This window comes from Dendrobium catenatum, unplaced genomic scaffold, assembly GCF_001605985.2.
Source record: "Dendrobium catenatum unplaced genomic scaffold, ASM160598v2 fragScaff_scaffold_353, whole genome shotgun sequence".
NCBI classification, from domain to species: Eukaryota; Viridiplantae; Streptophyta; class Magnoliopsida; order Asparagales; family Orchidaceae; genus Dendrobium; species Dendrobium catenatum.
In genome coordinates, this window is record NW_021318815.1 from 776,266 (window position 1) to 787,622 (window position 11,357).

Consider the following 11,357-nt stretch of genomic DNA (forward strand, 5'->3'; position numbering starts at 1 on the left):
CAATTCCGACCGGTAAAATCATCGCAGAATATACTCAAATCGTGTACAATATTCATATATATAACATTCTAAAAGTTGTGCGGTGAAAGTTGTGTCAATACCAAATTAGGTCAATTTTTCGATAAAAAAAACACAAATCCGTACACAACACGATCAAAACACAATATTTTTTAAAACAGAAATAGGATTCAGCGTCCTTACCACGAGATCTACACTTTTCCCAACAGCGACGTCGGACGAAAAGCGCTCCGCGGCCTCCGAAAACCAGCTTCCCTTCTCTTTTCCTTTCTCTATCTCTCTCTTCAAAATCAGATATTTTATAAAAATGATTTTCTCTCTCCTCAAAACGAGCTGATTTGCTTATAACATTAGTCTGATCGTCCTGGCCGATCGCGACATCGTCCAGGACGATGTGACCAATTTCCAATCGTACTGGACGATTTTGCAGGACGATACATGATGATAATTAATTTGCCAAAACCCCTTGCTCTCGGGATTTTGCCATACACTGATCGTCCCAGGACGATTTTAGTCCAGAAATCATTCCAGAAACACTCCAGAAATCAGCTGTTTTCAATGCACTGATCGTCCTGGACGATCTCAACATCGTCCTGGACGATCCTGGGAGGAAAATCCAATTCAGAGAGGAACAGTAAGGGAACGAGGTCTCACACATCTTGTATGGTTGTACAGGTTAATCAGTCTCCAACCAACATGTCAACCAATCTTTACTTATCTTTACACACACATTATTATCACAATACTATTACATTAATCTTAATTATATACCCACATTCATTTTTAATGCATTGCAACAAATAAAATATAATGTAGCTTAATTCAGAAAGTGTCAATGTGTCTTAACGGTATGCAACAAAAAGCCCTACTAAGCAAAATCTCATATTTTTAAAAATTTATCAAATTATCATATATTGCATAAAATATCATTTTGAAGCTTTAATTGAACTGAAGCACTATTTTTAGATGATAAAATAAAATTTTGAGTAGATAAAAATCATTATTTTTCAAAATCACCTAGAAAAAAAATCTCAATCTCTATAACATTTAAAAAGTTATGCCGTGAAAGTTTTACCAATATAAAATTATCTTCATTTTTCGGCAACAGAAGCACAAATTTGATCAGAAAAATATAAAAAATACAATATCCTTGAAATCAGAAATATGGTAATGATTACTTACAATGAGACGAGCAAATTTCCCAAAAGGAAGGACATACGAAAATCGCTCTTAAGGCCTCCAAATGTATACTTCCCTCTTCCTGCCCTTCTCTTTTCCCTTAAATTTCTTTTCGTTGTTCTCTATTTATCCGAATAGTGGAGAATGAAATGCCTTAAGCAATTTAATATAAGTGGATTATGATATTTATAATTATATAATTTATTTAATTTTTAATTTAAAATTCATATAAATTCTTTTGAGGCTTTAAAAATTATAGATAAATATCTATAAAATAAATCATTTTATTTAAAAAAATATTAATAAAACCAGTTTGTAAAATGGATACCTGACGGTCCAAAGAATCCCCACTTATACCGACATATGTCAATTTCTCAAGTATTTTCACCGGTATCCCAAAATTATGAAAAATTTGTGTAAGTATATAACTACAATATCTATGTTGCGGCTAAGATGGTTTTTGATTTGAACTTGTATTGGCTGTGGAAAAAAATTTATTTAATTGGGTTAAAATAAGAGTTATTATAAGGAAGTAGGTGAAAAAGGTTAGGAGAGGAAGGGAGGTTGAACTGAATGTAAATTTATTTAAAGTAAATTCTTTTAAGAATTTTTGTAGCTTGAATATTATTATTAGAATTATGTATAAATTGTAAAATTTATGCTTTAGGTTGTATACAAAAAAAAAAAAAACAAAAAGAGGTTGAGATATTTTAGGTGAACAACTTTACCTGACTATCTTATAAAATAAATTGATATACTCAAACTTTGGTTTATGAAATAGTAACATTCTTATGTAATTCTGACAATATTTTTTATATGATTGGGACAACCTTAATTTCAATTTCATCATGTATTTATTTACTAGTTCATTAGCTAAGTTATCGAATATTTATGTGCACGTTATGAAAAATATGAAGCTTCATGAAAGATAAATGAAAAGGAAAATGAGATAAATCACATATATGGGGGATAGATCCGCACAAGTAAAGACGAAAGATCTGACGAGGTAAGCCTTAGAGACCATACATGAGGTATTTGACTCTCTCACTTTTAGAAGTTGAGAATATGGACCAAACCTTGAAGGGGAGAGCTCTCACTTCTAAAAATTAGAAATTAAGACCCAACTTTCAAGGAGAGAGTTGTAAGTGTGCATGAGTCTATAATTATCATATGGCTTGCCTAAAATAATGAAAAACAAATAGACAAAGAAATATGTGAAATGTTAAAGAATACTTATAGTGTCTGACTTTGCTATGCATTGGTTATTTATATCATTTTATATTTTTATGATTCATACATAAATTCAGATATCATTTATAATTAAATGAAAAATTTTATGTTTCTTATTTCTTACACTATGGTTGTATATTTCATGGAGCTTTAGCTCATTAATAGTGGTTGCATTGCAGAAGAAGGGAATGAGCCCATGAGGCTCTAAGCAGGAGGGTTAAAGCAAGTGAAAGGCCGAAGGGAGCAAGCAAGCAAGGTTGTTGGGTTGAGTATAGTCCATACAAAAGCTAAGATTTATCCTTTCTTTCAAATCAAAGATAAATTTTTTACTTAGAATTTTATTACTAGGCTACTAGCTAATAACCCTAAAGCTAAATCTCATTTTTAAAGAAAATTTGTTCTGATTTTTGTATAAAGAAAAATAGATAGTATTTCATTTTTCAAATGTAAGAAGAAGATAATATTTAACATATAACTTTAGAAATATATTCAGGAAAATTTTAAATTTAAATTATTATTATACTAAAATATAATTATTATTACGTGCAAGAAATTTTATGGTGGTAGAGAGTGTGTTTTATGTCTTTGCTTTGGACAAAAGTTTAGCATGCTCAGAAAAAGTTGTAAAAGACTAGAAAAAATTTATATGGAAAATTCAAAAGACAGAAAAATCACATAGCCACACCCACTTGCAATAATCCACTATTAAGTAGAAGATACATCAATTCTCCTTTTTCACAATTGAATAATATGAGAGTAGTTATTAATTTCTCTTCTAAGGATTACAAAAGGCTGGTGTTCATAGGTAGACAGTTAAAACCCAACAATATGATTAAATATTGACAAAAGTCCAGTGATGGTGGCGACGCTCGTTGGTGGTTGTCATTAGTGATTATCGTCAAAAAATGCAAGAGAGTTATTTAGTTTTCTCAGCTCTTGAACCCCATCCCCTCCATAGAGAATGAAACCAATTTAATTATTGTAATTTATTCATATTATAAACAGTAAAGAATTAAATAAATATAATCTTATTTAAAAACTATAAAAAAATTATAAATAGATTTAGAATAACTTAAAAATAGGATTTAAACTTATTTAAAAAAAAATTAAATATTTTATCTTCATCCACTTGAGTTCCTTATATTATGATCACCATGACCGTCATCCTTACGGTTACTATAATTGCGAAATCTCATAATAAAGAGCATATTAACTTTATTATCTTCAAATCAAATTTTTAGGATCCTAATTCCTAACCATCTTTAATATTTTTTTAGAAAAAAATTTGATGGCCATCGGCCGACTGCAATCACTTCGCCATGTACTATCGCGTGCTGTTTTTACTGGTGTGATCGCGTAAATCGATTTTCCTTGGAATAAAATTCTTGCATTAAATGTTTTTTTATTCTCACCATTTTGTCTCCGCCTTCGGCTTCCGAAATTCTGCACAGTTTCGTCGCAAGAAATAAGAATCTTAAGTAGAAATCAGTGGTTCCTCTCTCTCTCCTAGTCTCTGTTCTACTTCGTCTACTCTAGATTTATAAGGACTATAGTCTCCTATCCAACTTAAGCCCTCGGTGGAACTGAAGTGGAAGTGTACCCACCGTCGGCATAAACAAAATCCACTCTTTGGGGCAAGTGATGCAGTCAGGTAACTCTAAAAAGCAATTTTGCCTTCTCTCAATTTGCATAATCTTTCAGCGCTTTAGCTTTGATCACTCATCTTCTTGATTATATTGCGAGATTATGTTCTTATCTGTAATAATGCTTTACAAAAATCTATTTATGCCTATTTTCCGATTCATAAACGCTTATGAATCAGTGGAATGGAAAATCATTAGGTTATTCAGCAGCTTACCTGAAGAAAATTTTCTTTAGCTTTTCTGCAATTTTCGCAGCTTGCGAGTTTTCTTAGAATCGCGAGGTTTTCGTGTTAAGCTCGTATAATGGGTGTGGTTTGTGAATATGATCTGTTACGTTGGCTACCATTTTGTTTTTCTTGTTGAATGGTTCTCTTCTTGTATGTTGGCATTGCTGCTTTACCATGCTTACAATTTTATTGTTCGAAACACAAAAAAAGGTAATCCTGGTTAGATGAACCTACCAAAATATTAAAGCAGTTTTATTATGGCGGGAGTGAACAATTCCCCTTCTGCAAATTGTAATAAATTATAGTATCATCCAAGGGCATCTCTTGAGATACAGAATATCCATTCTAAATTTGACTTCGTATTGACTGTGAATGCCGACATAGTATTAGTTGCTATCTTCTCAGAACACATGCTCTTATGCCTGTGGATTGCTTCTGAATTTAGTAAATTAGTGCAGATGCCATAAGATTTGTTAAATGGTCATGTAAATTCATATCTCAGACATAACATATTGAAGAGTTCTGGCTTAAATGATATGCTTTTTGCTTCTCAGAATGGAGGTTATAGTTTCGAGTCTGGCATTTGCTTTACTTTGTGCTAATTGTTCTTTGGCTCCTTACATCAAATTTGATCTATAATTAGTCTTATGCCCTCCTTATTTGTAACCAGTCTCATGCCTTTCTTATCTGTAATTGGAGAGTATGATCATCATATTCATATATTTATGCTAGGAAAATAAGTTATCATCATCAATATCTAAATGCGGAAATGCTTTTTTACTATCATCATCATCATCAACATGATGAAGGACGTTGAGTGTCATCATCATTATTATCTAAATATGGAAAGAACTGAGTTGCTATCATCTTCATACAAATATGAAAATGAATTATCTTCATTACTTACGTCTAAAAAATTGAACAAATTATGTTATTTTCATCTTCAACAATAATGGAGCAATCAAGAAATATTTTAAGCATCATGCATGCATTAACATGAAACTCTATTTCCATTTTTGCTCGGCCAAAATTTGGAGGCAAGGGCCATGCAAGGTTTGTCGTTTTTGTCTCTCTCATCCGAAATCTTTTGCAACAACTCTTAGAAAGGCATGATGAAAGATTACAATTAAGATCAATTCTAGTCAAGGAGAATTTGACCAAGGGGTTTTTATCAACTACTTTCTATTATGATAGTGTCTAATTAAGTATTTAAAGTCAAAACCAAAGATATGCAACTGACTCCTCCCTCCATATATTTATGTTATTTTATTTTATTCATGTAATGTTAGAGCTTATAAATATGTACTCCATCATGTGTAAATATAAATTTAATTGAGTTCTGTAATGTGAGTTGCTTGAGAGCAATTTAAAAGGCAGAACTTGATGGTTCTCTCCTAGTAGGAGACATTAGTGAGTCTTATTAGAAACTATATTTATATCTTTTCATGTTATTGTTCTTATGAATAAAAAGATATTATTTCTCCATTATTATGATTTCATCTTTTTTATATAGTATATTCCTCTTTGTTCTTCTATTGGCTAGGCCACCATCTCACTTATATCATGGCCTAGACACTTATAACAAGGCTAAATTTTCAACTAAAGTATATGAAAAATGAAGCCCCCATGCCCTAAACCTCTATCCAAAAATTGAAAAAAGAAGAGTTGGTTCCCCTTAAAAGTAAGTTGATGACTTATGACTCATAGAGTTCATGCCATACTAAAAGGATAAAGAAACATGGTTTAAGATTGGGATTTGGGATGCTAAGAAGCCTTACGTTTAACAAAATCAAAGAATGTAAATGGAGTTTTCATGGGGATGTTTGTGGGCTCTGAAAATTCGCACCCCGACCTCTCCGCGACCCTTTCTTTTTCAAGTTGACAAGGAGAGTTTTTAATGAGTAGGTTCCGAGGCAAACTTTCAGAAGGTAGATTTGGTTTTAGATAAGACATTACCCAAATATTTTGCTCTCGAGGATTTTATGTCTAAGTTCAGGTTTCTTATAGGTGCAAGCTCCTATAGTTAATTACCCCTCCCGATAATGAGAGAGAACTTTCGGTTAAGGCTACTCCTTGAACATATACGGAGTATTTGACGTATAGTAGCAACATAATTTGGTATTTGAAAATTAAAATTTATATCACCGCGCACTTAAACATCGAGGCACCTTTTGATGTAATGGTTGAAATTTCATTTAAGAAACTCTGCAGTTAAGCGTGCTCATCCCAGAACAATTCTGGGATGGGTGACCTACTAGGAAATTACACCAATAGGTCAAAACCGTGAGGCAGGAGATGACAATATCTCGATAATTTAAAATTTGAACTGTTACAAATGGTATCAGAGTAATACACTACCCGGAAGATGGGAGCTAAGTGCAATACAAGATAAAGTGCTACGCTATGGGAGCCATATCTTAAACCCTGTATGAGATAAAGTGATATATGATGGGAGCCACCATTTGAACTTGTAGATACCACCTCTATAATCCTATATGCCTGGTGGATGATTTCAGGATAAAGATATCGACGAGGACGTCATTTATTTAAGTGGGGGAGATTGTGAAACCCCTTAGGTAAAAAGAAAGCTAAACTTTTAAATATCGAGGTGCCTTTTGGTATAATGGTTAGAATTTCATTAAAAAACTCAGTAGTTAAGCGTGGTAATCTTGGAGCAATTCTGGGATGAGTGACCTGTTGGGACGTTACACCAACATGACAAAATCGTGAGGCTCTTAGTCCAAAGAGGATAATATCTCGATAGTTAAGAGTTTGAGCTTTCATCAAGGTTACCTTGTAGACTTGGGATGGATGTTTTCTTTTCATCTCAGCCTCCCATCCCTCTCTCTCCCGATACCAATCACCTTTTAGCAGTCTACCTTATATTCCTCCAACAACCAGCTTGTATCTCTCCATCATGTCCTCCTAGCTTGTTCTACTCGCATACATCACCCTCAACCGAGCCTTCCCTCCACTCCCTACTTATACCGACCACAACTCCTCTCCTCTCTTCTCACATACTCCCCCCCTTACGCTGAACCACCCTTCTCTTTCTCTCCAGCAAATCTTGCACAAAAGTCCCATATGCTAGCAATCTCCAACCGCCTCTCTCCTCCCAGCCAATACAACTCCAACTCCCTCTCCTCTTTGTTTGAACTTTCTTTCGTGCCTCCTACATCCAGTAGCCAACAGTTCTACAACCACCCAACCTATCCAACCATCGCCTTGCTCCCAACTATCGCAACCCCTCCTCTCATCACTCATCCACATCGACCCCCAACACACTAGCTCACACCTAAACCATTAGCATGCTCACCAGCCAACTCTCACATCTTCCTACAAGCCCACAACTCATCAACTACCTGCACAAATCGTGCCCTCCTCACCTCTTCACAGCAACCTATTTAATTTCTCCCACTCTCTCTTTAAGATAGAGGATCCATCTCTCTTTCTCTCTAATATATTCCCACTCAACCCCTGACACACACACTCTCTCTCTCTGTATGTATGTAAATGGGGTAAATAAAGGAAAATAAAATTTAAAAAGTGAGAAGAAAAATGTGTTTTGACCTTTGCTGTTTCTCGTTGACTTTAACACTATCGCGGTTGCCTCGCTTACAAAGGTATAACCCCCACAAACTTAAAATCTCGTTGGCAACACGCGTGATGCAATGAGAAAACCTCAGTTTCATAGCATGGTGGTGAAAATTTTAGTTCAATTCATTCAATTCAAGTTAATTTAATTCAATTGAGTTGATTTGATCCAATTTGTCTCTATTCGATTTAGATTAATGAACCTAAAATTATCCCGAACAAAATAAATAATTAAATTAATTGATTAATTCAATTTAATTGATTCGAGCGGACTCGAACAAAAAACTTGAGTCAAATTTGAATTATTTAGTTAAATTTATTGAATCAAATCATTTCGAGTAAACAAATTATTTTATTTAAAATCAAGACAACTCGATTAAAAAATTGAGTCAATAGTCATAAGCTCCATTATTAAACTTTCTCTTTATTTTGGTGGTAACTCTTATTTATAGGTCTTCCATTGGATATAAATTGCATCCCAATTAATTTGGGTCGATTCAAAGCCAACAAATCCATTAAGTAAAAATATGCTTTACAATGGATGTAAACCTTATCCCAAATTTAACTAGGGCTAGCTTCCATGCCAGCATGCCTACCAATCAAAACCAAATTCATCAAAATAGCCCTATATGCATCTGAGATTTGCTTCTCAAAGTCGAAATGTTGAATTGAAACTTGTAGACAACTAATGGCCATGCGGTGCCCTCTAAGATTTTGTTGGTTATGTTGAGTCCCGCTGAAGTACAAGCATATGTTTTTTTTGCCTCCGAGCTATTAATTAAAAATAATATGTCGAACCCCTTCCAGTAAAAGGTGTCAGCATGAATCTTAAAAGTGCATCTTCTACACTCATTTTCACCTTGATATTCTTGAGATACGTAAGAAGAGGTTAAATAGTTGCTAACTAGGCTCCCTAAGCATCATTGCTTAAAGCCTTGTCACGCGTACAGAATGGGTTTGTTGATTTAATCAGCATGTCAAAACCATATGATTGTTATCAGGTCTATTTTAATTATCCCAAATATTCCTTACTCAACAAGAACATCAAGCCTTTATCTCATTACATGGGGTCGGCTACATGAATTCTTTTTCTCCATTGTGTTCTGTTAAGAGTCAAATTCTCATTTAAATCTAATTAAAAAAAAGTCATTTTTAATACTTTCATACAAAGTCTTTTTAGCTTTACCTCTGTCTTTTTTAACATGGTCCAAATCTAATATTTCCGTCTAAATTGAATTTATATCTAAGCCTCAGATTTGAACTTTAGATTGAGCCTAAACATGTTATTTGATTGAGATTACTCTCCAGTGAGTGGGGTACTTAAGTATGGGAGCTTGCACCATAAAAATTCTTGACCCTAAATCTAAATATGTTAAGACGAACAACTTGAAAAACTACTTATAAGTTTCTCTTCACATCAAGGAGGCTCAAGCGAAGCTGCTGGATTTCCTTGAGCTATCATTTATACATGTAAAATCTTGTTCATTTTAAAGTTACTTTCTAAGCCTTTGGATTTGAAGCACATGTTACTCTTATGGAAATATCTTGAGTTGATATTTCATTGCTCTTTTCGCATGAAAACATTTCCTAGTTCTTGCCAATGTTAATAAAAATGGATTGGACTTCAACCCTTGTAACATCTTTTGATTAGGATTTTATTTTCTATATTTTCTTATTTCTGCAAATAATTGTTTTAGGATTGCCATTGAGGTGTTACTTATTTGGAATTCTGTTTCTAAAATATGTCAATTATTGCTTTTAAAGCTTTTCTCTTGTAATGTTTTCTGGCTAATTTCATAATTGGCCCTTTCCGGTTTGGAAATTAATTTATCCAGATTTTGCTGCATTAGCTCTGGAAGCATAAGTCCTCAATTTTGTTGCATATAAGGTCCTCAAAATAAGATGTGTATTGATACTGTAGTTTAATCATGGTCTTTAAACTTTAAAGCATGCTCCATGGTCTTAATTTAAAAGAAAAAAAGTTTAATTAGTGGTTTTGTTTTATTGTGAGACGCACTTTCATTTCATTTGGCTGATACATGTTTGATACAAGATAGGAGTGTAAGTGAGCCGAGCTTATTTTGTTTTATTGTGAGACTCACTTGCTGTTATGGATACGAGCTCGATAAGGCCTAAACTCGACTCGACTCGACTAGTTTACACCCCTAATACAAGATCATACCTTCACATAATTGATAATTCCAAATTCTGAACGGTTTAATTTTACATGTTATTTTAATCTCTAAATTTAGTGTTTCGTTGTCTATTTGGTGCAAGTAATCACTTTTACGTGCATTGGATTTTGCAGTCCTATAGGAGGTGTGTTCCATCCTTTTGGATGCTTTGAAATTCATGAAATCAAATTAGAGTGGTTCAGAAATAATTCAGGCAGCCGTGATTCTGCAAAATCTCAGCTAAACAATCAATTGTTGTTTGAAAGTAATTGCAATATTCTTTTAGCAAATTGCTAATTTTCCAAAATTATAGATCATTGTGGTTCTTTCTAGGTTCTATTCTTCTCAAATGAAACAAGCAAAGTATATTTTTGATATTTTGTCATTCTATATGATATGATTTAACTTTCCTAAAACTATGATTGAAGCTTCTATGTTTTTGAATAATACATAATAGAATGGTTTAAGTTCTTCATCAATTAATTTTGTTTTATGATATCATATAGAAATGGACTTTCATGAAGGTGTTTTGCATCTTTATGTAATAGGTTTGAGTTTTCACTTTGGCAAATTGCGCCAGGATGCTCAGAACAGATGGCTGAAGAATTCAGAAGTTCTTTTTATATTGCAGAACCATGAGAATCTCCCAATTGAGCAAGAAACTCCTGACAAGCCAACTAGTAATACTTCAATTATTATAAATATATTATTATTATTATTATTGGTTTCTTATTGTCATTCAGCCCCATAGTTCATTCTACCAGTACTAAATATTGCCACTTCTGATTTTTCAATAGGTGGTTCTTTGTTCCTTTTCAACCGCAGGGTTCTTAAGTTTTTCCGGAAGGATGGGCACATGTGGAGGAAAAAGAAGGATGGTAGAGCAGTTGGTGAAGCCCATGAACGACTTAAGGTTTGTACAATATTTGTTTTTTTTAAAAGATGAAAGTAGAGGGCCAATCTGAAAGGTGATGGACCCCATCATGCTGTTACTAAAATTAGTAAGTTTTTCTGCCATGCTGGAACAACATGAATGGATACTTAAATTAGAAAGTTTTTCTGCCACGTTGGAATGTGGGCTCCAAAAATTCCATTTTGGGATGTGTGATCCCGGCCTCTCTGTGTCATCGGTCTATTTATTTTTAAGTGTTTGTGTGACGATGACGATAGAGAGTTTTAACGAGATTAGGTTCTGGGCGAATTTTCAGAATGCAGATTGGGTTTTAGATAAGACACTACCCAGAGATTTCGCCCTCATTTTTGCGAGGACTTTATGATCTAAGTTCTGGTTT

At 33.6% G+C, this 11,357-nt stretch overlaps 1 protein-coding gene across 2 annotated transcripts in view; it reads left to right on the forward strand.

The window, feature by feature from the left end:
- The first annotated feature begins 3,674 nt into the window (after positions 1-3,674).
- LOC110103954 (calmodulin-binding transcription activator 4-like) overlaps positions 3,675-11,357 on the forward strand; it is a 59,138-nt gene continuing 51,455 nt past the window's right edge. Inside the window, exons 1-3 of one of the 2 annotated variants that reach the window (XM_028693750.1) lie at positions 3,675-4,078; positions 10,614-10,745; positions 10,863-10,978. In XM_028693750.1, coding sequence (XP_028549583.1) covers positions 4,069-4,078; positions 10,614-10,745; positions 10,863-10,978 — 258 coding nt within the window. In that variant the 5' untranslated portion in view covers positions 3,675-4,068. The remainder of the gene's footprint in view (positions 4,079-10,613; positions 10,746-10,862; positions 10,979-11,357) is intronic. The other variant, XM_028693751.1, reaches the window with a different exon arrangement.